This window comes from Colius striatus, chromosome 1 (assembly GCF_028858725.1).
Source record: "Colius striatus isolate bColStr4 chromosome 1, bColStr4.1.hap1, whole genome shotgun sequence".
Classification (NCBI taxonomy): domain Eukaryota; kingdom Metazoa; phylum Chordata; class Aves; order Coliiformes; family Coliidae; genus Colius; species Colius striatus.
The window spans coordinates 185,985,090-186,012,285 of record NC_084759.1 but is presented as its reverse complement, the minus strand read 5'-3'; the positions used below and the strand labels follow the sequence as shown (position 1 = coordinate 186,012,285).

The following is a 27,196-nucleotide window of genomic DNA, read 5'->3' as shown; positions in this document are numbered from 1 at the left end:
GGAGATATTAAGCATTGGTTCTGTCACTGTCTTAGCTGTTTGAAATCCTTTCTCCAGTAATTTTTAACTCTTTGAAATGATGCACACCTCACTCCAGGAAAGGTGTAACTCATCAAGATCATGAGGATCTGTATGTTTGGGAAAAGCCATCTGAACCGTGTAGATGGAAAGAGAGGGAGGGAGAGAGAAAGAAAAAGAGACTTTAAGTGAAGCAGGAAACAACGTTTCCATTACCTCCCTCCCCACTGACATTTTATGCATTTAGTGAATGTGCTCTATCTGTCTAAACTGATGTTTTTCATTGAAATGTATAGGACTCAAATCTCGAGCTATGCCTTTAGTCTTTTAAGTTAGTTAAGAAAATGAAGAATTGCAAAATATTGCTACTGGCATAAATGATTACCCAAGGCATAAAGCAGCAGAGAAACATCCATCTTTCCTTGCTCTGTAAAAGTCATTTTTAGAGTTGGTCAAAATTTGCAGCGTTCGATCACTCCTTCCATATTCATTTTTATCTTAATTTATAATGTAAACAGAAAGGAGCAAACAGACTCTGCCAATGTTAAAACATTTTAGTGAATTTACTTTTAATCACCAAACGTTTTCATTTTATATACATCTCAATTTGCCTAATAAATAAAGTGAACTGGAAAATGAAATGTCACTGCAGATGAGTTTTGTAGTGAATGACTGAAGACAGAAATGCTCTCGTGAGGATGTTGATCCACAAAATGTTAGGTCCTAAGGGCACTGAAATAAACAAACCGCAACAAATTCCCCAAACGTTCTCCTTACGCCAGAGCTCTTCAGCTAAATTAAGCAAATGAGCAAACCATTCAGTAAGTACACTGCCTCTTTGCTCACGCTAAACATCTTTTCTGACTGGTGAGGGCCTCTCCTGGTTCTCCAAAATAAATCGAGTGCTCCAGAGGCACGACACTGCTCCAATTAAGCAAAGCTGCAGAGCGGACAGGCTCTTTCAACACTGAAGCAAGTTTTGTTGTGTCTTTTCTCCACCAGTTCCTAAAAAGGGTCCACAGATAGCAACCACCTCCCTCTGCTCTTCTGCATGAGAGCTAACTCCCAATAACCCATAATGCACAAAGAAGTGCCACCAAGCGAGCACACGTCATGCAGTGTAAAAGCAGAAGTATCTCTTAAATAGGCTCTACTTAACGTATGTGCCTCCTCTTTCATTTCTGGAATCTAATTTTTGCTGTGGTAGCACTCTGAATTCAGTCATTACTTGTTATCAGTATGATCAATGATAAAAATCCTTTATATGCTGTGGACAGAAACACAATTGAAGAGTGCTATAATTTTTCCACAATGGATGTGAAAAAATCCAAACACGTTGCTCTGGCACCTACATCACTCAGATAGATTACTGATGATAACCATTCTTGGTTCCATTCAATAATCAACACTTCAAAGGGCTAAAAGGCATGACTACACTAAAGAAGTGTATTCCAGAGATTTACAAAATAACTCTGTTTGCACATACAAAACCCTACTCGTTGAGTTAGAAAAGAAGACAAAGAGAAACAGTGCCGTACTTGGCTCCAATTTCAGGAAAAGAAAGTGGAATGTATTCTTACCCTAGAAATCTCTGCTAGATGGGTATTCATGTCCTGGTCACTAACTGGCACCATCTGACGAATACCTTTGTAGTAACTGCAACAGATGAATACAGACTTCCAATTAGGTGAAATACACTGATTTTCTGGTAATTCTGTCTTTCAATTTTCTGTTTATTTTAAACATGCTTCCTAATAACACAGGAGATGCTCTGCTGCAACACGCCAATGATTCCTTTAGTAATCCTGCCTTCCAACAGTCATTAGTACCCTCACAACAGAGGGTAATTGCTCCTGACTGTACAGTGCCATATCACAGGACAAAATCTATTTATAATTGCAGCTGACGATTATTTTAGGTCTTCAGACTTTTGAAGTCACCAGTTCACAAGAGTTTTGTCCTGTGGCAGATCTTTCATGGCATTCACTGAATTGCCAATTAATAAATGAATAAAGTCAGAGATGGACTGGAAAAAAATCTTTTGTGAAAATATTTCCAGGATTTGATCTCTGCTGAGTTATGGAAGTGCAGTGTTGGTTAGACAGATTGTGTGGGTAACAACAACGACTGCAAAAAATAGCATCATATTTTCTCCTGAATAAATTGATCCATCTGTCTGCACAGACATGAACACGCACTGGGTCATAACAGTACTCCATTCCAATCCTGTCAATGCCATCACCAAGGGAACGTTTTAACATTCAGGTGTACATTTTAACGTTTGACAGTTGACTTTGACTACCTCAGCATTCGCTTTTCCTCTTACACAGGCCCTAACAACTCCAAATAAGCATGAAAAGCGTCTATACTTACTCTTCTACCATTTTCTTGTAGTTTGAGATTTCTTTCGCATAAAGTAATTTATTACTTGGAGAATCCTGAAAAAAATTATTAAAGAGAGAAACTTGGTTGATTTATGAACATCTCTAGGACAAAAAAGACAGTCAAGAATTTAAGGTCAAGCCTTTATATTCACAAGCACTTGAGCTTTACAGATATTAATATTTGGATGCTTATTAACACTGGTGGGATTATTTGTCCTAAACCGATAAAGTTTACACTGTTGAGTTTAACAAATATATCACGGCAAGATGATACTAAATTATTGGTGAACATGAAACAATCAGTTCTTAAACTTGATTTTTATAAAAGCAGTTGTTATTTTCTCCTGTTTGTAAATATCTATTGGCAGACTACACAGACACAGTGACACGTTCACCAACCTGTTAAGTGGAGAAATGCTAACTTCATTATAAAACTAAAAAGAAACTATCAAGGCTGTATCTCCTCAGGGAATGGGTACTGTCTATGAGGATGCCCTTTGTCTTGTCAGGCATGAGTGTAGTCAGGATGTAGAATGCAAATCACTTACTCTGCTTAATTTGTGCTCTGTTCTTGTGCAAGCATCCATGAAAGTCTGTGCAATGACTGACAAGGAAGCATCCACTACTTCGTGAACATGAACATCGAAGATGAAATGGGGATTTTTCAGTATGTTTACCCAGAATCTAAGAGGCAAGCTGCAAAGCAAGGAAAAAGAGAAATAATCCTGTCTATACAATAAATGTTCTACAATGAGCAACTCACATAAAATTAAGCAATGGTTTACATTTTGGTCTCCTCACAACACTGAAGCTTAATTTTATATTTCAACATTTATACAAGCTCTCCGTTGTCTGGCTTCCACGTTTGAAAAACAATCCTTTACATCTCTCACAGAAAAACCTGTGAGAAGAAGCTGGAGTGCCCCAAAATAGCAAAGGAAGATGTTTGTGTGGTTAGAGAAACTACTGCAGTAGTATTTTATTAGAGTTTGTTCTTTGACAGGTAACTCTGGTTTCATTTGCCTCTTGTGTTTCTCTTGTCTGAGGAAAGACAAAAAATGGCAAATCTACCAAGGACAAATTCATAGGTAGGGTGGTTTCATTTATGCAGCTTCTAGTCTGACATATTATCTCAAAATGATTCTGAGAATTATAAATGAAATCTGCTTTGATTTGTGGGTAACAGGATGAGTTCACATCTGGGAATTACAATGTTTACTTCTCTGCAATACAAATATTACTCTGTTCATAGCGTACCTGTTTGTTTTCCAGATGTGAATGGTGTCTTCATCCTTGATGTCATGTTTTTCTGCTTGCTCATCAAGAAAGTCAAAGAAGTATTTCACAGCTGGTGGCACCACATGGTTTGAGTTGAGCACACTATGAAAGAAGTTATCTACAAACTGCTGAAGTGTCCCCTAAAAGTGAATTTAAAAAAATCTATTACATTTGTGTTACAGGCTGAACTTGGTGCCATCCCAGAATCTTTTATTCCTACTGTCACTAACAGCCCATAATCCAGTTGCAGTCACTAATGGCCTTCATCATGAGTACTAAGGGTACGGGGTGACTTCTTAGTGCAGTGCCCTTGCAAAGTGCCAACACAGTAAAGACCATCTAGGGAACAATTTTATATTCTAGCCTGAAGGGTTGCGGCCACCAACTACTCTACGGTTTGCACAGAAAAGTGTGCAGAAACTGGTTGCTAAATATACAATACATTTACACTTCAGGGTCATTATGTAATGGTTTTGCAGCTTCTCACCTCCAGTTTCTCTGACTCCAGGGCAACATGCAAATTTCAGAAAGAGTCTGAGAGGAAAAAGTACCAGTGAGCATTTGACTTTCGGTTTAAGGGCAGGCACATGGGTCTCACCAGACCCCTAGTCTGGCCCAGCTCCATGAGCTCCACTGAGCCCAAGGAGTGAAGTGTTGCAAGAGACCTGTGTGTTTGGTCTGATTCCTGCATCTGCCTGGACCTTAGAGACTGCAACCTCAGACTGTCTCCTTGTTTTAGAGATGACCCCATTGAGGCCACATGCAGTTTGTCCTTGCTCAGCTGGTTGGCCCTGTGGTCACATTCGACGGGCTGCATCCTCTCTCCCACCCTCATTCCAGCTGCCAGCAAGGACACATCGACAGTCCTTGGATTAGATGGGTGGCTGTGGTTCCAGCCGTAACACCTCATCAGCTCTGTACGAGTGTAGTAAAGCTTCAGGCTGGTAACAGTCTATGAACTGACTACTGAGAACAGAAAAGCGGCAGCTGCAAAGGAATTATTACCAGAAGAGATGGAGGTTAGGAGTTGGACTCGATGATCTTAAAAGTCTTTTCCAACTGAAATGATCCTATGTAAGCATCTTGTTGGCTCTTTGTCCTGAGTCTATGTCACCTATGCAAAGCCTTTCCTTTACATCCACTTTCACACTTGGACAAATGGCCTTAGCTGGCGCCAGACCACTCTCACTTTCACAAGGAACCTGACTTTAAAGGGTCATTTAACACATCATTTGAAATTCTTTCTGCAAGGAGGAATGTTTTGCAACATTATTTTTCTTGTGATCTATTCTGCCACAAACTAAATACTCTAAAGCACTAAAATACTCTAAAAGGACTATTATTATTTGAAAACATTTTCATGTTTCTCCGTTATGCTGCAGCATTGGTCACGCACAAGAACAGGGAAATAGAGGGCTCTGGAGCAGTTTATAAAGCATTTAGCTAAGAAGAAAACCCAATAATAATAGGTGGCATAGAGGAGAATCTCCATCTTTATCTTGCAATAAAAATCCTTATTTAACAAACACATCATCATGGTTCTCACCTTTTACAGGAAGTTATACTTTATCTCTTTCCCAATAATGTTCCTCAGCACATATTAATCACTTGAAGCCCTGAACACCATGTGCATGTACACCATGTCATGTACCCCATATATGTACGTGACACATTTCCAAAATGGTACTCAAATGCATGACTAATCGTTGCATCATTTTCTTTAGTTGAACATCAAAACCTATAGAAGTAAGGTGTAACTGTAGCACATCTGAGCCCTACCTTCACAGAAAGAAGTCTGGTCAGGTAGATTTCTGTAATAGCTTTGGTCCTCTCTTTTTCTTTCACGCTGCCTCGCTTTGATTTACCTTCATCTATTTCATCTACTGGCCGTACTAGATGCCAGACCTTATTTTCATCTTCCAGGAGTGCATGCCCTAGAAACAGAAACCATGATAATTAGTAAAAAAGCCCCACATCCAAAACAGCAACATGAAAATAATCATATACACAAGTACATAGAAGATCTTTGTTACCCATCCTTAACATATCTGTCCTCTTGCCACGAGGACCTAGATTACTCTGGTCCTGTCCAAAATATACAACTCAAGTAGGAAATGTTTGATAATACATGAGCTGAAAAAATCTTGGTTTTGTCAAGAGCAAAGGGAGAGGAAGGAACGGCACAATAATGATAGTAAAATTCTATGAATAAGGAGAGTCTTGTTCAGTCCTGTAAACACAGTATGTGTATTTTTTGAGGTCCATACACTGAGTACTCTGCCCCTTTGTGAATTCTCAGAGACATGATCAAGTTACGGAAAACTCAGGTAGGTCTGACCCAACAGCCATCACAGAAAGAGCAATCTTAGCCTACTCTAGGTACAAGACAAAATATTGTTGTAGCAGCTCTGGTGGATTTGGCAGCACCAATTAAAGAATTTATGATCTCAACCTTTTTTTTCTAGGTATCACCATTACAATTGACATTTTTACCCTAATTGCTGAGTTTGAAGTTTGGTACCTCAGTTCAAACCTGCCTTTATTAGCACTTGACAAGCACAACTTGACTTTGTAGCTGAAAGGAAGAAAAAAAGCATCCCTTTGCTGAGAGGAACATTACCTTTGACTGCTGTGAACACCAGCAGACAGAGGTAATGACTGCAGCAAATTCATAAGCCATTATGATAAGATTTAAAAAAAATTGTCAGTGTCTGTAACTTCAACCTGAGAAAGAGACTCACACCAAGTCCGTTACCACATAGCAGAAACAGGAGTGAGCACCTGGATGCTACTGGAAGCTCATTTGATTACAGTGCCTTCCTACACTACTCATGGCTTGAGATTGATTCTCAATGCTTGAGAATCTTATTAACAGCTCTAAAAGACATGACGCTGTTGTTTGAACTAAAAGTTTCTGTGTCAGAAACTTAGTTTCAAATTTCCTGGTTTTGCTTATTCTTCCTTTAATTTCTGAATTTTTATGTCTACTTGGCGTAGTCTCTAAAATCAATTATGCTTTTCCAGTGGAACTTACTGAGTCAGTGCATTTAAAATCATTGACATCTTAAAAATATGAAAGTTATTTTTCCCATTAAAATTGTGATTTGGCCCTGTTGCACAAATTGTTTTGCATTACTGCTAAGTTTTATGCTTATATCTAACACATCTGAATCTCAGTTACAGAGTAGAAAGTACCGGTTTCTAATTGCATGAATTTTGTCCTTTCACATTTTTGGCCACAGTAGTTTATTACTTAAGTTCCTCAACAGCTACGTTAAATTTACCAGCTTGAATGTATATTCAATATTTTACATCACAGAGGAAAAGAACATATATGTGTAATCGCACCAAGCCAACACTTCTGCTTGAATCTACTTTACATATCCTCATGAAAAACATTAGCTATGCAGACTTCTGGGGCTCTTACTTCTTTTTAACAAAGTAGGGAAAAAAAAATCCCATATTAAATCATGTTGTCCTTTGAGAGTCCTTAATTTGACTTGGAAGTTCATGTGAACGAAGTAAGAAAGAAATAAAAGCTCTCATTTTATTTTGAAGCAGCTGCAATTTTGCAATCAATACCACTCATAGCAATCATCGACCAGTACAGTAAGAACCACTGCTGGGCCTGAACTCTGGAATTTGTTTCAAAATGCCTGTTATTTACTTTTGTAGTTGGAGCAGAAACTATTTTCCAGCTTTATGTCAGACACTTGCTACACTTCTGCTTCCTCCTTTGATTCAAAGGAATCTATCTTCTCTTTGCCCTCCTGATGGCATACGGCCCATTTTAACTTTAGAGAGAAGAGGAACAACCCAAGAGGTATCCACTGAGATTACTGGTCCTTATGTGCATCTTATTTTGGCCTGTGTTTGTTTAGCAGCAATAGAATTGGCTACTAGTGAAATGGCAGTTGTTTCATAGGAAAGTAGGGATTAGGAGACTACAGCTCAACCAGATGAACTTCTGCAACATAAGGATCTGACTTCGCTGCTAAAAATAGCAAGAAGAAAGAGGAAGAGATATTCAGAACATAGGGCAACAAAACATATCAGTAGTATGGTTGCTAAGAGAAAAGAGCATTTCTGTGAGAGAAATGTGTTCCCCAAAGTAGTAGGAGAAGGGAATATAAGATAGAGGAAAACACTTTTTTGATTTCCACACTCTGCATCAAGCCATAAGTGAGGAGAGGACTGTTCCCACTGGGTCAAATGCTTCCCCCATAACTTTTGTCTTGGCCCTTAGGCATTCTTTGGCCAATATAAAATAAAATAATACTGGGGGGCTTAATGCCAAATATTGACTGCTCTGTGGTATGAACCACGATGTAAACACAATGGAGGCGAGTGAGACTGTGACAGGTAATGTAGCCCCCTTCTCCGTGCGTGGCCTGCAGCAAACTAGTTTCCCTCCAGTCTCCTCTCCCCTGTGAATACACATGGAGATAAAGGAAAGACTGCCCTACACAGATCTGCTGATCAGTATTTCTGATCTGCAGCCCTCTGCCTAGATGTAATAGAATTTAAAAATGTGAAAAACAAACTAAAAAAAACCCAGAGAAAAACCCAGAATAACAGTGTATTGTTTTGGCTTATAGTTCAGTACCAGAATACCAGCGTGAAATCATTGAAACCATTCTCCATCTCAACACAAATTTCTAATTGCATTTATTATCTCCAGAAGCAAAAGATGCTGCATTTAATTTGTCACAACCTCCAGCTTCTAGTGTCTTCCTGTTAGTAGCTGCGAATGAAAAGCAGCATGGAAGCAATGCCAGGTTTTAGAGCAACATCTCTGAATATGGTTTTACATTTTTGTTCTGTGCAAAGCCTAGTACTTTGGCAGACAGTCAATGGCTTCAGTTGACACTTCTCAATGCAAAAGGTGCAAGTTAATGAGAGACTCTGAATAAAAGGAAAACCACTTCGTCACAAGCCTCATTCATAGAGCCAGGATAGGATTTCTATTTATTCCAATCCTGTAAATCCCTGTGTCATACAAATGTGTATGTGTGAGAGGGGAAGCCTCTGATCCTCTCCTTTCCTTTTTGTACACATAGCAGCATCTCACAAATCACTGTTACTACAGGCTCTTGCTTTGCTCTAGCTTTGTAACATTTTACAGCTTTCCAAAAGAACACATTGGCACCAGATAGCTCTGAGGACCCTTTAACACTAAAGAAAATGAGCTAGTGTGGCATGAAAAGCTGTCTTCCCAAATTTGGACACTACCATAGTACAACACAGGGTGTGGAGAAGAAACATGGTGGAAGTTGCCTTCACTCTGTACTTTGGAATCTGAATTCTCCCGATTTTTCTCTCATGTGACAGCACTGTTCCCAGAAGCCTGCTTTTCTTTTACAATTTATATGCCACATGTATAACTGACGAGTTAATCTTGGAGTTCAGATCATGTATGTTCAGAGAGCTTCATCATACTGAATCATAGCTAATGATATAATTGTAGATGAGGAAATTGTAGAGAAGGAGGAAAGACATCTCCCCCTGCCCCTCCCCCCTCCCAGTCTTCTATTGCTTGCCACAAGGGTAGCAAGGTGGAGAGGGTGAAGACTGAGACCCTTAACATTGCTCTGTGTTAAAAAAGCAAAGCAAGCTACGGACATCCCCAATCCCACTCACGATCCATTCCACTCTTGAGTAGAGGTGACTACCACCTCAGCAGTTATCTCAGCAATCAGTGCAACAAAACTCAACAGGGACTAGGAATCAACTGCTCACCTGGCTGCCCTTCACCACCCTTCATATTAAACTAAATGGCTTTTTAAGTTAACATGCTGGACTGGCACTTGCTGTGACAGAGTAGTCACCACTTGGTCAGCTATGGCAGGCATCTGCGGTAAAGGGGTTGGAGGATAGCCACAGAGGTGTAGCCATTAGAAGACCATTCAAGGATGCTGGGGAAAGTCTCAAAAGAAAGCATCCAGGAGGAGAGAGTAAAGAGTAGACAGCAAGTAGTTCTGTCTGTCCTAATTTCCTGGCCAACACTGAATACAAATGAAATGGAAGTCTGCACATTTTCATTAAATAGTCATATACGTCAGAGCTATCAGCTGAGACCTATCTTCTTGAAAAATGTACATTTCTGGCATATTATTTCCAATTTGTTTGACTGCCCAGTCCTTGAAACCTATTAAATCTAAGCTCACTAAATCTGTTTAAAAGAATGAAAGTATTAGGTGAAGCAACGGCTTCTGCTATCAGTGCGAGACAGAAGAGTGTATCAAATGAGTTCATAGAAGGAAGAATGATCTCAACAATTATTGTTCCATAAATCTAACTTCTATCTCATCTAAAGTAACTGAATACAAGGGTAAAAAAATCCCCAGAGAAATGGAAGATCTGAAATGTAAAGGAAACACATGTGACAAAGAACATAAATTTACAAGCAAATATTTCCATAAAAGCCTGAGTACATTTTAGGCCATAACAGATATTGTGTCTCAAGAGAATTTGACATAAAGGCCATTCATCTAGACAGAATACTAACATGCACAAATAAAAGCCACAAAAGTTGGGTTGCAAGCTAACAGGTTGTCATCTGCATTGAGAAGTCCATCATACTGTAGCAGACAGAAATCCAAGAGTGATGCACCAGTTGCATTAGTGACATGAAAGAGAGGGAACATTGTAAGGAAATTCCTGACACTAACTCACAGTGGATGGCAAATCTCAAAAGGAATAAAGGAATTGTGGAAAATACAGCATCTAAAGAGAAAATGTGTATGCAATAAACAAAGCCAACCAACAAATCCTGGAAAAAACAGGCTAGTATAGCTCGTGAAACATCACTCCAAGGGAGGGAGACACAAAATACAAATGCACAGAGTTTGCAAAGCAACATAGCTGTAAGAAATGGAGTTTAAAAATTACATCAGATCCATTATGTCACAGAGAGTTGAGATGCTCTCTACAGTGGTTCATCTAGAACACCACACTCAGTTCTCACGAATTGTAAAAGTAAAGGAAAAAGAAAGGAGAAGATAAAGCTTTGGAGAGATGAAACATATAGCTTGACTATAGACGTAGAGGGATTAAGAAACAAAATATACAAGGAAATCTTTGCTAAAAGTGCTTTTTGTTAAGCCACGGTATGGGCTCGACAACTATGGTTAGAGCTCTGTTATTTAAGGCTTTAACAATGAGGACAAGAAATCCCACTGCAAGTGCTCAGTGGTAACATGCAACAAATAAGCCCTATACAGTCCATTGGACAATATCTAGCTTCACAGACATGCTCAATAAGCTGTGCTACTCTGTGTAGGTTTTGACTTCCGGTCATTTTGGGAGGCTGGGAAGGCACAAGATACTTACTTTCCCCTGGAACATCTTGCTGGTTATCCTCTGGCTGCTGGGAAATTCCCATTTTTGATAAGATGAGTGTGGCACCATCTCGGACCTTCAAAAATACAAACACAGGGATGTTATTTAAAAGATTTATGCACTACTGAACTTCCTTCTTAAAACCTAACTGCAGCTTCTGAATTGTTTTGCAGGGAATCTAGACCTATGATTAATGCTGCCCTTCAAAGGCTTTTCGGGTAACTGGCTCTGCAGTTCAGAACAGACCCCATGCCTATTAAATCTCTTATTAAGAGATCCCATAGACATCTCCTCTGAGATTACTGAAAATGCTAAAGCATGTCCAAGACTGAAATCGCTCCTCAATCCAGAGCGGGTGCCCTTTGTATGAAAATATGGTTTATTGTGAAGAATCGGACCTGTCTGTTTTCTGAGGAAGAACTAATCAGGATATCTGTTGTTTAGAAAGCAATGGAATACAAAGGGAAGATAAGTGGATTGTAAATGCTTAAAGCAGACGGTACAAAACCGTCAACATCTGCTGTCCTGACTGGGCTGTTGAACAAACCACACCAACTCAAAATCTGTTTAGCAGCAGAGCAAGGACAAGAACAATTCTCAGGGGTAGGAAGTGGTAGAGAAAAGAAGACATGAATACAGGACCTAGCAAAATAAGCTTTTGAGTGCTCAAAGGGGAATTTGGATTTGGACACTACAATGACGAGAAAACCAAAATGCTGGCATTTAGGTGATATAGATTTGGTAAGATGTTTAGGTAATATATTTAGATTTAGCCTTTCACACTCCAAAGCTTTTACTGTCTAGACCCAGAGCTAGGGTGTTTTTTTTTTTGTTTCTTTATGTAGCACAGAGGTTTCTCTAAAAACAAATAAAGATTTTATTCATTACTAGGGAACAGTTAACAGATGCAAAGAATTGCTCTGAAACACCTTCTTACATTATAATGCATTAGTGTGTTGATACGTTTCCATCTGCCATCTCTTTGGGATGTTAAATCCAAGTCTGAGAGGATCTGTGCAGTAGAACCTGGACGCCACTCTATGGGGTAATTAAAATCAGAAAAAAAAAAAATCAGGTTTTAAGCATGTACAAAAATAACTCCTCCAAGAATGTTTCAGCTTAGAGACCCACTGATGCATTGTGCAACATTAAAAGAAGTAATTTGGCACATGCCATGATGAGCTTTTTATTGCTTAGTAGTTTGGTCTTTATTACAGAAGTTTACATGACCTATTCTTAACTACACATACGACTTCTGATTGTTTTCCATAACAAATTATACTCCTTTGCATAGAATACCACAAATACATTTAATAAGAATGGCTATCAGTCCAAAATAAGAGTAGGACTTTGAATGGAATAGAAAAGGCATTTTTTTAGGGAATGTACTAGGATTTTCTGAAGAGCAAGAATTGCATACTCTAAATCCAGACTAATCAAATCTGCAGCAGTAACAAAGATATTGCAAAACTATTAATTGGAGCTTTTATTGTGAGATTATTAGGTCTTTTAAGTTACGTCTTTTTTCTAAAATTATTTTCTCAAGAAGGGAACAGCAATTTTGAAAGCCTTCGAGGAGGATAATTTCCTGAGGCTGGGGGGCTCATCATCTCCTAAAAGTGCAGTTCCTGTGAGTTATAATTCTTTTGAAAAACCATCATAAAGGCAAGTCAAAATCAGTACCAGTTTCTGAAATTGCATCATTACTTCTCCATCAGTTAATTGTCCATGCTGTCATTATCGCATTAATTAGTACCTGAGATACTCTCTCAGACATGAATACCTTTGTGCTAACAGTTATTAACAGGCTCTTTGCACACTAATGACAGCACAGCAAAACTTTAAGAGTTGTGAAAAAGAACTCTGTTAGAAAGCATTAATTCTTAATGCACATTAAGATTGCTGCAAAATGCTGCGTTTTTACATCCAGCTGAACACTTTTCTTTACACTTTTCTTTTTGTTTTTTTTGGTTAAAACAATAAATTGCCTTTCTAGACTTGTTTTTTTTTTAAATAAAAAATCATACAACACGTTTCATCTGCTCAATAGAGTATCACAGGTAGGTACCTACCAAGAACTACACTCTCAGCTTTTGGCCACTGAGAACATGGCAGGTTTCGATAGACTTGGTCTATGATCTTTTCCTTTACTTGTGATATAGTATCACAGTTCAGCACTTTCACAGGTACAGAATCATTTCCTCCATCTTGTACATATACATTTACTGTCTGTAAAAAAAAGAATGTATATGGTTATTAAGACAAATCAGCACTGAATTCTCTTTAAATTTGTTTTTCTGGGCAATTTAAATGCAAATAATAGCTAAAATTCACCGTGCAATGATCATTACACAGCAGCACATATTTGCAATCAAAGTATGGATTATTTTGCTCTTCTATAGCCAACCAGCTATCATAAATTCCAGCTAATCCCTTCCACTATGACAAAATAGAAAAGATGTAGAATAGATTTGCTCATGTCTACTATGCTACTATTATGGAATATTGGGACCTTATTGAAGAGGGATATACAAGAATAAAGCAGTTGGACTACTGACCGGTTCAACTGATGAGCAGTGACTTGCACAGCTCGTGTAATTTTACCTCCTGGAAAACACTATTCATTAGTTATTCATTAGACATATATATATATATATATATATATATAAATACACACATATGTGCATATATATCTGTATATATATAAAGTAATTTATATAATCTTTGATGTTTTAAGACTTCATTTACTTCTTACTGCTGTCACAGTAACTCCAATAGCTCCATGAAATATACCTAAGTAGTTTATACTAGTTCTAAAATATTACTTTTTTTTGGATAGTATTGGCATTTTTTTAATGTTAAAGAGAATTTATTGAAAGCTTGTAATTTGCTAATTCTAGAGTGATTTTTTAAAAGTAGCTTCATTTCTAAGTATCAGTTTCAATACAGACAAAATCAATTGAGAAAAAAATGGCCAAGAAAAAAATCCCACTAAACCCAAAATGTTATGGAAAGTCTCTTTCTTTCACTAGCTGAGTCAGTACCAGGTCTCAGAGACCTCATGGATCTTTGGCCAGTCAGGTACCTTTGGAGGCCAGGCACACTGAAAGCATCGCAGCTGTCAGGTATATACTGTCCTGCTAACTATAATGCCTGAATTTATCAAATTCAGACATTATTTATCAAATTTATCAAATCTTGGAAACAAATTTGCATGTCTGGTATTTTTAAACAGTGAAGAAAAGCTATGCCATACGGCAGCCAAATTAAACATGATTGTGCTGTCCCTTGACAGAACTCTCAAAGTAATCATGAGATTTCACCTTCCTTTTCCTATTAGCTTTATGGTAATTAGACATGATTTTGCTGCTGGTTCAGTATGCAGCATGTCAGTGTAACCAGTGATGCAAAACAGATTCATCTTTTAAATAAGAACAATTAGAGAGTAGACAACTGTTCTATACTGTAGTTTCCCACCGTGCCTCACTTTCAGGCAGAAGTGAACTAATTAACTCATGCTTTAACCTGCCTTGGTGCACAAATGCTCCCTAACTGTTCACAGTTACCACAACAATGTCATCATCATGCCAAAGATCCAAATCATTCATGGCAATACTAATCCCCTTCATAATCTTTCATCACACACACACACATATACATCTATGTACACATATATATCTTGTCATCTTCCACTCACGCACACACACAAAATCTTTGTTTGATGGGAACTCTGTAAATCTCCAGCAAATATTGCCACTGTACAATATTATGATGTTTAACATCTAGCTAGTATGCTTGTTGTGCCCACATCTGATTGCATACACAATTTCTTTTGCTTTCACACTGCATTTATTTAGCTTAATTGCAGGCACTGGCTTTTTTGTGAAAAGAAACAGACTGAATAAAGAATTATTGCCATTAAGTCTTGCATAATGCACACTGCAAGTAAATTTTGTTTTCCATTCACAAGAGGAAATATAATCACTCAGTGTGGTTTCTATGGGTGGCACTTTCAGCTCAGATATGAAGATGACATCTCAAGTCATCCCAAAAATATCAACTGAACTTAAAATATTTCTTCTTGCCCAGCATACCCTTTTCTTTCAGGCAGCCTAGGTCACAGTCTAGTGATTCTGTGAGTGAAAGTCCTACAGCAATCTCCTCACATCAGTCCTCCCATCAGAATACACAAAATAGTGATTTTTTTTTTCCAAGCAGGACTTAATAAAGCTTTTTATTAAGTTTCTGTTTCCACACTGCAGATATGTCACTGCATCTTTCTCAGTCAAGAGACAACCACAAATGACTTCTAACATGTCAATAAAAGAGAAGTCAGACAGGAGGGGAAAAAAATCCTGTGTTGGTCTTTGAAGGACAGTCTGTATGTCTTTGATATCTATTACATTGTGTCCTGGAGAAAACCAGCACGACTGATAGAAAGAGTAAAACTAGAGTTTACACTCTCTAAATGGCTAAAGAGTGGGCTGCTTCACTATTTAAAAAATATAGTGAATTCATGTGCTGGAGTCTGGCTGAAAAGTGGTGGAGATGTATGGCAATGAACAGAATTAAGTCAAAGAATAATTCATAGTAGGAGAGAACGGGACCATGTCACTAGTGATCAGGTTCAAGGGGTGGTGGAGCTCACATGGAGAACTCGTGGGCAGGGATGTCCACTTCATTCCACTTGCAGCATCTAACATGGGTCTCCAAAACTGCCTCTAGAGGCAGCTTTCCCTCATGACTGAATGGATCACTTCCTTAAGTAGAAATAAACCCCTTCCAATGACAGTTAGGCTGCCCATGTTCAGGAGAGTTTGACTCACACAGGAAAAAGAGCAGAAATAGGTTCATAAAGTGTTTTGGAAATTACAAAGCTGTCTCCTAGGACTGTAGAGGAGCTTGTTCTGCTATACTAATAAGATAGTCTCTAGAATGATGTTTGATATGCTGACGAGCAGCAATGGCAAGGGAGAAAGACAACTCAAAGATCAAGCAAAATGTTAGTACAAAAACTCTGCAAAAATCAATTGCCGGATAATTTAGATGGAAAAAGGGAAGGAGAAAAATACCCTGACCACTGTGTAGGCAGACTTTGAAAATTATGAAAGAGATTTACTGAAATGGACTCCACAGTGGCAGGGCTTGGATTTAATACTAAGAAGATACTTTATAATTCTGTTTTCCTGCTTGGAGACTTGCTTGGGTTAAACTATCGACAGTCTTGCCCGCCACCAGAATTTCTATGCAGATCACAGTAGTCCAGAAAAGTATGGATGGACTTAACACTACAGGACTTAATCTTAAAAGAAAAAAAAGTAAAATAAGAAAAATTAATCATGCTCCACTTACCAACTGTGTGTACTCTACATCATCTCCCAGTAAGCCCGTGTCATTCAATGTATACTTGGCTTTCTTTAGTACAGCATCCACCGGGCCTTTTTCTACCTGGTGTTTGATAGCTTTGAACAATTTATAAAGAGGCTCTCCAGCATTGTCCTGTTTAAAGGGAAGGAAATGAAATTAAGTGAAAACAAAGGACATACTCAATGTAGCATGTTGAAGTGTTTGATTAAAAAACCCCACAGGCAACAGACTTCAACTCTTACCTTGAGGTACTGATATAAACAAATAGACATCCAGTTAGACAACATTCTCTCAACAACTGTTTCAGATCTGGGGAAAAAAAAATCAATCCTGAGTATGGTAAGGGTACTTAATGACAAAGTTTTAAACAAAAGCATTGCTTGCTCAAAATACAGTATTTTTATATGCTTAACTGCACGCATTCTCTTAATGCAATGATTTCCCTACAGAGTCTTGAGAGCATGTACTTGCTGTAGGATAAGTGCTTTGTATTCCTCATCATTCCTGAGTACCTTCAGCTCATCACTGAAAAGCACACATCCTTTATGCAAAATCTTAAATTAGGTCTATGCTGTAAGAGCTTAAAAATTAACCCAGTTGTGTAGTATCTGAGAAATAACCTCAAAGCTACAACATAGACAGAGCAAGGTCTTTTGTCATTTATTTGGGATAACAACAGGGTTAAAAACACTAGGCCAAGCCCTCACTGAGTGTACACCGCAGGCTGATTATGTGTGCTCATCACAGAGACCATGTGTGTATAAATGCTAGATCATTTGGAATAAAATTAGATTAAAAAGCAAATGAAATGGTTGGGATTGTATTTTGAAGTAACATAGATTTCAGTAATCTGAATGCAGAATCTATGCTACAGTATTTGAATAAGGAAATCTGTTGCCAGCAGCCCTGCCTGTGCCTTCCACAGCTATTCCTAGTAAGCTTGTTTTCCTAATATGCTTGGGCCAGGCTATTTCTGATTTTCACAGATAGCTGGCATTTTAATACAGTCATATTACAAAAGCAATACATTTACGGGAAACTAAAGAACTACAGAAACTACGACAATCATTCAAACCTTCTTAGCATCAGCTTTGGGTTTTTGGCCACAACATACTGCTCCATCAGTTCTAAGAACAGCGTCCTCATGATGTCAGTGTAGTATTCTAGTTTTCCATGTAAAGCAACTGTCAGCAAAGATGCAAAATACACTTTAGCTCTAGCAGAGAACTCCCTTTGGTTTTCCAGAGTGTGAATAAACTGAAACAGAAAACAAATGTAAAATCAAGTCAGATGGCAGGTTTCTGAAGAACCTCAACACTTGTATTGCACTAAGAAGATAAACAATATTTAATCTCCTAAGCACAGAATGGAAAAGTTTTCACAACTTTGAAAAAATTTTAAAGGAAAATTTTGCATATAATTTTAGATAAACACACACTGTATAATGGACTAACCCAAGGAATGCTGCCATACTCTAACTGAAGGCTTATGCAGAAAGGATGCCTTAATTAAATGAAAAAAAGGTGTTCTGTAACAATTTTTTAAAAGAAAAAGTCAACTCCCTTTCCCCCAGATTCCTAGTCCTTTCACATCACATTACAAAGACACTAAGTACACTTGGGAATGTGCTCTTATCTGCCATAAGCTGTAATGCAATCATTAACTAGCTCAGCATTGGAGCTGCATTTAAAAAAGGAGAAAAAGTTAGAAGCCTAAGTCTATATTTAGGTGTCTGACAATCAGCCTCAGCTTTTTGAGATTGAATAATTAGATATCTTTTCAGTGCTGCTGTGAGCATTCATCACTCTTGATGAATAAGCCACTTGAGGAGCCTGGGATGGAGATCCAGCAGATGGTTGCCTCCAGGTGAGTCCTGTCATAGAATTGGTTTGGCTGGACCAGACCTTTAAAATCGAGTCTCACCTTTTTCCCAGCCCTATCAACCACTAGACCATTTCCCTAAGTGCAACATCCACCTGTCTCTTAAACACCTCCAGGAACGGTGACTCCAGCATCTCCCTGGGCAGCTCGTTCCAATGTCCGACAACCCTTTCAGTAAAGAAATTCCTCCTGATATATAGCCTGAACCTCCCCTGGGGCAACTTGAGGCCATTTCCCTTCTTCTAATGTTCTGATGATCCAGGATAGAAGCAGTATTCTCCAATCATGTTTCTTGAAAGGCTAAAACAAACTTGTAACAGCAGTTTTAATACCAGATTGGGCAATATATGTTTTCCTACAGCCACTGCAATGTTGACTAACTGCACCCTGTGTGGCCTTGCACAGACATGATCTTGCCTCTTACCCCACTAGGAAGCTCTGGCTGTGATATCACATATCTACCGTGGCTATTGTGGGACCAGAACCATATGAAAAGTACTTATGTTTAATAATTTTGTTTTAGTTATGCTTGCAACACACAGGTATGCCTAGCTAAGAGACAAGGCAAATCTACTTCAGTACTCACATTAATGAGAAATGATTTGCTATTGAGGAGGTTGGAGAACTGGTTCAAAGCCTGCTCCACAGTCTGCCGCCTGGCCTCAGGAATATCCAGCTTCCCTGTAATCATCACGTCCTTCTCTCCATCTTTGGAGGGCAAGAAGAAGACTCTGTCTGTGTAGGTTTTGTAGTCCAGGACTGGAATTCCAGCTTCATTGATATCATTTGTCTGATCCTCCATCTCTATCATTAGATCTGGAATATGTAATACAGTTTAAAGGTTTGTTTAAAAAAAACAGCAGCCTTTTTTAGGCAACATGATCTCTTTGGATGCCTTGCAATGGAAAAAAAGCAACTCAACACCAAAAACCCAATTTCATCTCACATTTTCGTTTGCTATTTTTACCAATTATCCTGTTAACTATGGCCACAGCTAATCCTATGGCGGCATGAGGATAACTGCCTCTAGCACAGATGGTTTCCTTGTTGCTGCCTATCCAAAAAAAGGCCTTAAAAGTCACCGGGGTGAGTTCATATACAAAATGCAGGATTGCAGCACAGAGACAAAAAAAGAGAGACCACAATATTGGAGTTTTTTTAATGCACATTCTATTTCCTCTGAGTCTAGGCTGTAACAAATGCTCTTTTAAAAAACACATAGCAATCAAGAAAAGAAAGGTTTAAAGTGTAAAGCACACTAATTTAGTTGGGAGGAAGGGGATGGCAGGAAGGAAGACTATTAAATGGTTCATTGGAATTGAAGGAAACATTTCTGTGGGACTCAAAAGCTGCAAAGTTCTTAAAAGGGCCAGCAATTAAGGAATTATCCTTTGGAGCAGCTATTCTAGCTGAAGGCTTTCCAATTACCCAATATTGCTGATTGACTAGAATACTGTGTTAATCGATATAGTGACCTATTGTCTCAGCAATTGTATTGCTCTTATTCATTCATTTACTTCTGTTTTATAGTGTTCAGCAAAACTGAAGGAGAAAGCACCTCGCGGTTTCCTGCTTGTGGTATTTGTGCTTCCTCCCTGATGTGCCTATCCTTGGTGTCATGTATTTTAAACTGTCTGCACTTCATGCCGTTGACACTACAGTTTCACACTATGGATCCAGAATGTGTTTTGACTTCAGTATTTCATTTTACTGTCAGCCAAGGTGGATGCAGTTTAGGAAGTGGATTACTCCTTGGATGTGAATCCTTACCTGCCCTGTGTTTGGGCTTGGTAGAGCAGAGAAAACCAACCCAACACACAGCAGGAGTCTGCAGCCCCCCTACTAGTAGAGTCAGCAAGAGTAAGGCAACTTTTTTTTTCAGAAATGGGTATGAAGTTCCATGAGAGAGGTGGTGAGAGGGAGGGCTATTAACTTTGATAGATCCTCTCCCAGTTCAAAATGCAGTTTCATAGAATCACAGAATCTTAAGGGTTGGAAGGGACCTCGGAAGATCATTTAGTCCAACTTCCCCTGCCAGAGCGGGACCATTTGATTCTGCTTTGTGTCCAGAACCTGGAAGCATTCAGTTTTCCAGAGAAAGCAAACCAGTACAAAAACATCCTGTCCCAGAAATACCAGAAAAACAAGACTGGGAGAGGCTTCCAGCATGGCCAATACCTTTGAGATACCCTGAGCTTCTTAATTTCGAACTCTGATCTGAAACTGCTGTTTAATTCATCCTGCTTTTTAGCCACTGTCAATATGAAATGATCTATTTCTCTTTAGAAATAAAATATGTATTGGTTGGCTTTTTTTTTAGTAGAGATTACTTCAACATGACCCAACAGCAAGTATAATTCAGATAATGAGGTGACATTTCAGGGTAATAATTTAGGCCAATATTTGCAATGTTTGCACTCAGATGCCTAATTTAAGCATTGCAATAAGTAGTTCAACATGTAGAAATGCTGAGCCTTCACACTCCTGCTGCCTTCCCTCGGATGATGACTCTACATTTACACAGAACAATTAGCTAGCTCCTCAGATCAAGCTTAAGGTTTTCCCACGATAAACAGGGTGAAATGCTATTTCTTTCCTGTGAGCTTGCCAAATTATCCCTTTGTATGCTGACTGCTGCAAATAAATTTTGCATCTCTGAAAACACTTTTTAATGTTCATTCTTGGCATGGTTACTGACTACAAAACATTCTTACCTCTGTATCAATGGCCACTCACACTAATGGCTATAAGCAACCCCAATCTCATCTAGTTTCTCTTTCCCAGTTGCAAACTCTGTGCTTCCTTTAGACTAAAACTAACAATTTCCTTTAATAACCTCAGCTCCCTATTGCATTTTATATATGGCCTTTATATATAACAGCAAAACATTTGCTGTATGTCAATGTCAGTAACCAAGACTACTAAGATCTGCTAATTATTTGCTCCCTGCTTGCTTTAGCAAGCTAGCACCATTGTTCCAGCCCATCTTCTGATTGCTCAAGAGGACCCACAGGACTGCAAGTATCTGTCATACCTGTGAATTCCTTCTTGCACCGGTCCCTGACACTCTCCTCCAGGCCTTCAAGTTGTGATTTTATTTTCTCATACTCTCGTTCTGCTTGTTGGCTCTGGCGTCTTTACGGAATAGAGATAAGATTTTAAAAAGGTTACAAACTGTAAAAATATTTTACAAAAGTAAAATATTTGCAATAACTTTCTGAGTGGGAATCCAAAGGACTGGAGGACATTTTCCTGGTTTTGATTTCTTTGTAAACATTGGCAGGAGCAAGAGAATGGAGGAGAAGAAATTGTGGACCAAGTCTTCATTCTGTGTAAATCAACCTGGCACCTGCACAGAGTTGCTGCTTCAAAGCATGCTTGGGCCAGAGATGTTAAATACAGTAAGCAAAATAGCTACAAATACTTTCAATTCCATATTAAATACAGAAACTCAATTTGTATATACTGAACAACGATTGCTTGCAATGTGTACTGCAGTGGCTCTGAGCCACTCAGGAGTGTGTCTGGGACTGAACTGAGAAGGTTCAGCAGGTCCAGGAGAACATCAGTGCTGTACAGCCCATAATTCAGCATTTCCTCAGCTATATTGATATGCACCAGAAAAGTGAAATCCTCCTTGTCCTGAGGGATGGTATGAGACTCTCATTACTAACCTTAAAATTGGGCTAAGTTGTTCATAAGTGAAAACAAGCATTGTTTTGGCCCTTTGTGAAGTATGATTTTCAACATTAATTATTAAATCAGTGTATGGATAACTTATCTCAGCTGGAAAGGTGAAAATGACCCTTTAGCCAAATCCATCAAGCTCAGACCTATGTTTCTGACTGAGGCAACATAAACACTGATGGATATGTATACAGAATTGGTTACCTACTTCATAGGAGATACTTTAGCTGCCACTTTGTGAATGTATGTGAGTAATTCAGTCTGCAATTGTGTGCTTGGCAAGCCTGGGACCAATTGTTCTTATGCATAAAGGATGGACTGGGCTCACTGACACCAAGGAATTTAGTGCGTGTGAGAGAAATAAATTGGTGCTCATACATATTTCCAGCTGTAAACGCCTCTCCTAACTCTGCAGCTCATAAAAAAGGATGAAGATAACTTCTGTAAACTGAGCTGAAAACAATTAGGTAGAAACTTGAAAGCTTTAGGACAGCAAAACCACCTAATTAAAGGAACTTACCTGTAACAGATGATAGAAATGACGATGATTGCTATCATAGGAATAAGTACCAGTGGCAAAATAAGATTCAGTGGGATGTCACTCACACGTGTATCGTATTCCACCCTTCCAAGGATCCATTCCCGGAGTCCAAATTTCACCTAATTAGATAAGTGCAGACATTTGTTGCAAAAAGTGTAAATGTACAGTGGTTCATTTCTGAGTTGTGCTCTAAATTCTCAGTAATTCTCACTAGGTAAATTTCTGGCTCAAGCAACTAAACAACAGAAACATTTCTGAATATTTTATACTGAATTTAGGTCACTAGCTCTTTATTTCATATTTCATTCTATTTTGCTTAACAGAGGAAGAAAAATTCCCAGCCTGTCAAGCAACAATTTTGCATTCCTATGTAACGAAGGTAGAAGGCATTTGGCAGCTTGGGACTGCTCTTTATGTGTCACGTGTTCTAGACAGCAGGTAGAAGCTGGAGGAAGAAAGAAGTGTAAGGAGTTTCTTCACAGTACTACAACTTTGGAGAACAAATTAGTTCAATTAAGTAGCACTGTCAGCTTCACTTACACATGATATTAAAATCTATTGAAAAAGTAACCTACAATGAATTCAGGAAGGTTATTGATGGTATCTCTCTTCTGCCGTTTCTTTGGTTGAGGCTGTACTTCTGGTGGCTCACAATATAAGTCCGTTTCAGTTAGTGTTTTTATGTTGCAAGGCTCGTCACCCACAAAAGCCTGAGCCTCGTCTATCGTCATGGCTTTGTTCAGGTTACTGCCCTAGACAGAAAATATAAGGCTAAATCATTATCACAAAGTCTTTGGAGACAAGAAGTCCTGAGTTGCAGCTTCCCATTTGGATCACTTTTAGCAGCAGTTGTGATTTGCCCAGCTGTGTACAGAAGAATAGGGTAGTTGGGAATTATACAACTCCTCTCCTTTCCTTCCTGGTGTGAAACAGACGGCTCCTTCAGCCCCTGGGAGCTCTATGGAAGAGGGCATTTCCAAATGCCAGGCTCAGCAGCATGGGGTATCCCCAGTAAACCCAAAGTATGGATAAAAATATAGGAGAGGACACAGAAGGAAAGGGGAGGTGACAATGTTCATCATCCAGTAGATGCAAGAGACTCTACCAAGCATTTTGGATATGGTACCAAATAGCTATTATGGATTTGAAAAAGGACAGAAAAAATTCATATATGCTTCAAGGACAAAATGAGCAACTGTCATCTTTTGACAAGTTTACCTTTGCATTAATAAGTTTGTTGACTTGTTTTTTGATGCCATCTGTGAAGTTTTCAAAGGTTGGATCTGCAACATAGGCAAAGGAGTGGCTCTCATTTTTTACAACCAAATGATAATGATCCATTAGAATAATTGTGGTAATGTTATAGTTTTCTGGGTCTTCCAGTATTGGTGGGGAAGAAAAAACCACTGTGGTTTTATTGAGTCTTGTAACAAGCTTTCCATCAAACTGTAAGAAACAAGAGAAGAACAACATGCACATTTTTGAGTTTGACTCATTCCTATACATAACTGTTGATAACTTTAGATTGTAGAAATAAATCCACTGTATTTATAGCCTCTCCATACAGTAGAAATAACATAATATGAGGTACTTTCCAAAAAGAAAAGGAAACAAATTTGTTGATTGGAATAAATTGTTGACTTGTGTTCTAGTAGCTGCCTACAGAAAAACTTACACTACAGACCAGTTTCCATTGCCTCCAAATTCTGTGGCCCTGTATCACACTGGGCTGATACAATTAAATTGCTCTAAGATTAAGAACTTAACATGGCAGCTTTAATCCATATCATCTTCTGCACCATTAAGTATCTCAGGTAAATTCTTTTCTACTGACACTGTGAAATTCAATACAAATGCTAAGGGACATTTCACAATAAGATTTACCAACTGTCAATCAACTACTCAAGGTAATAACTCAGTTAACCTGTCCTCCATCCCCAATGACACAAATGTTTTTATCCTAGAAACTCCTTCAGTCATTCAGTAACACCAACCACAGCCAACACCACCAATAGAAACCCTCGACGTGGCTTCTATCACCATTTTGGTTTCTCACTTTGAGAAATGCAATTTAATAGCTTCTCTCTCTCATTTCTGATATTGACATATAAGTGGAAGCAAACGAAAGGATTAGGAAAGTTTCTAGTCTTGAGCAAGAATATGTGCTCTAAGTGATCCCAATTTAAGCCAACATGCTGAGAAGATGCTGAGCATATATAAGAAGTGGGGTAAGACATGTTGATAAATACTGTCAAGAATGCTAAATAGACTTTAAGATTGCCCTGGGAGTTGATGGTACCAAGACAAATACATCTTGCAGTTTATGGCATACGAAATGTAGGCAGTTTTCCTCTTAAAATTCTCTAAGGTTAGTGTCCTGATGGATGCAAATCCAGTCGGCTTTGGCACACTCTAAAAGTTGAATCATGCATATAATACAAAACATGCATGTTATCAACCCTGTATGGATCACAGACAGTTTTAAATTGAAAAGCCAGCCTTAGAAAAAGTCTTAAAACATTCTGACTGGAAGATCCCTTTTAAGTCCTCAACAGTTGAATTAAATTGTAGGTAATGTCAGGTCTTAACAGAAGTTACAAGAAGTGTTCTTTTTTTTAAACATTATTTTTTCACAACTTTTTGTGAACATGCTACAAGTTGAATATCAATGAAGCAAGAAGGAAGAGTCACTTCATTGTGGTGTGAGAAAATAAACTGCCTGTGCAAAGCTGACTATTCAGCACCCTCTGGATTTGCGTCCTGTTTGAGGAAACTCTCTAAAGCTTGCAGAGGGAGAAGAGGAGGAAGACAGAGAAAAAATAAACACTTTCAAACTCTGAAATATATCCACTTTGCCACTCAAATCTAAAATCTTCTACACTTATTCATATTGAATGAAAATTATTCGAAAGCAGAAGACCACAAGGTATGAGTGAATTGAAGTTAAGGTCGTAGGAGTAGGCTCTTCCATGAAAACTCTGAACAGAACCAGAAATTTGTCAAAACCTTATTCCACTTCCAGCTCAGCGAAGTCCAGTGGGCAAACTGAAATGCATTTTTCAAATAGATTTTATGTCATGCAGCCAATGTGATGCCTTTGGGAAGAAAGAAAGAAAATTACCCTTTTGAGATTCGTTTTCCCTGCTTCTGGACGCTCTGCATACACCACCAACGAGAAACTCTGGATGAGTTCAAAACCGGTTCCAGTTACTGTAATATTTCTCCCTCCACTGAAAGGTAGAATCAAAAAAGAAGTCAAGTCATTGGCAAACTACCACAGCTATAGACTGCCTTATTCTTCACTACTACTAGTTCCACTGAAAGCAACTACATAAAGCCTATAAGACGCTGGATATCCTACACAACTGCCTTCTGTTAAAGCTATCGATTGCCACAGCATTTAAAAGCAGCAATGTCAACTTGAAAGTATGAATTAGTTTGTCAAATTGTTTTGTTGTGGGTTTTCATTAATGCCTGTCTTTATGTGCTTTGCTTCTCCAATGTTTTTGTTAAAATCACTTCATCTACCACACACACGGACAAAGGTGAGGATGCACTTTCTACAAGTCTGTAGGGATCTGGCTTCTTTGTTCCTTTTCAATAGCAAGATGTTGTCAAGAAAATAATGCATTTGCATAAGAAGATGAATGCATGCAAGTTGCCAGTGGGAATTAAAGTCATCGAAGTAACATGGATTTAGAGGTATAGCAATCCTTGGAGCAACCCACTAAAGCTAGTTTCGGTTTATACAGAGGAAAAAAAGAAGTCCTTTAAATCCCCTGTGGTATATCACTATTATCTACCAAAAAACCCCTCCAGGCCCCAAAACCACCTGAAACAAAAGTCAAAAGGGAGTATTAAAAATAAATCCTGATTTACATAAATGATACTCAATATTCAAGGAGTCAGGTACCAAGTTCTCCAAGAGAAGTCATGCCTAATTTTACTTTTAATGTCCTATTTGTAAGTCATGATCTTTTTACTGAAACAAAGAGGAAACATCATGGTCTCTCTCTGCCAGCTGTACTCCCACTAAGCAGGAAGACCAAAATATTAGGGACCAGTGGAGACCAACGTGAATCAAGGTCACAAGTTTGTCCCTGTATCAGTCATAGAATGACTGTCAAAACCAAAGGTATGCTACAAGGACTTTTGGACAGATGATTTGCCATATTGCTAGAAATATAAGAGTAGCATACATTTATTTGGTTTCACAATTAGTAGTACTAGGTAAGCTTCTTTTCCAGAAGGAACAGTTACCAGATGGGGTGTTAGTGAGTATCACCACAGGAGAGAGCATACATTATTGAATTCTGATTTAGATTTCCTAAAAAGATACTTTTTTCCCCTCATGGGAAAAAGAGATGACAAGACATAACTTTCCTCTTTTTCCAGCACACTTATTAAAAGTTGAATAGAAGAACTGTTAGAAACCTTTTCATTAGAAATCTTTTATGTAGGTTATCCTTATAAGATAAGGATTTGTAAGTAATGCAAAGATCATGTTGGCTGACATCATGCTGAAATGCTTCAAAACACTTTCTTTGAGACATCTTCATTTAAAAGAAACTCATTATCTTCTCTGGTTTCAGGATTTATCTTTGAAGTGGGAATGAAAGTTTGGAGGTAAACAGAATACTTTCAAACACCAACTGCAGTTCAGAAAGATCACAAACTACACATCTAAATGTGTGCATGG

At 38.4% G+C, this 27,196-nt stretch overlaps 1 protein-coding gene across 4 annotated transcripts in view; it reads right to left on the bottom strand.

The window, feature by feature from the left end:
* PLXNB2 (plexin B2) overlaps nucleotides 1-27,196 on the bottom strand; it is a 259,563-nt gene that overhangs the window by 4,956 nt on the left and 227,411 nt on the right. For all 4 annotated transcript variants that reach the window (XM_062018179.1, XM_062018188.1, XM_062018197.1 and 1 more), the window contains 17 exons: nucleotides 25,619-25,727; nucleotides 23,716-23,943; nucleotides 23,073-23,249; nucleotides 22,477-22,616; nucleotides 21,304-21,404; nucleotides 18,856-19,085; nucleotides 17,464-17,645; nucleotides 16,631-16,697; nucleotides 16,374-16,520; nucleotides 13,094-13,250; nucleotides 11,959-12,059; nucleotides 11,013-11,097; nucleotides 5,460-5,614; nucleotides 3,660-3,820; nucleotides 2,951-3,098; nucleotides 2,392-2,456; nucleotides 1,599-1,674 (listed from right to left, as the gene is read on the bottom strand). In XM_062018179.1, the coding sequence (XP_061874163.1) occupies nucleotides 1,599-1,674; nucleotides 2,392-2,456; nucleotides 2,951-3,098; nucleotides 3,660-3,820; nucleotides 5,460-5,614; nucleotides 11,013-11,097; nucleotides 11,959-12,059; nucleotides 13,094-13,250; nucleotides 16,374-16,520; nucleotides 16,631-16,697; nucleotides 17,464-17,645; nucleotides 18,856-19,085; nucleotides 21,304-21,404; nucleotides 22,477-22,616; nucleotides 23,073-23,249; nucleotides 23,716-23,943; nucleotides 25,619-25,727 (2,329 nt within the window). The remainder of the gene's footprint in view (nucleotides 1-1,598; nucleotides 1,675-2,391; nucleotides 2,457-2,950; nucleotides 3,099-3,659; nucleotides 3,821-5,459; nucleotides 5,615-11,012; nucleotides 11,098-11,958; nucleotides 12,060-13,093; nucleotides 13,251-16,373; nucleotides 16,521-16,630; nucleotides 16,698-17,463; nucleotides 17,646-18,855; nucleotides 19,086-21,303; nucleotides 21,405-22,476; nucleotides 22,617-23,072; nucleotides 23,250-23,715; nucleotides 23,944-25,618; nucleotides 25,728-27,196) is intronic.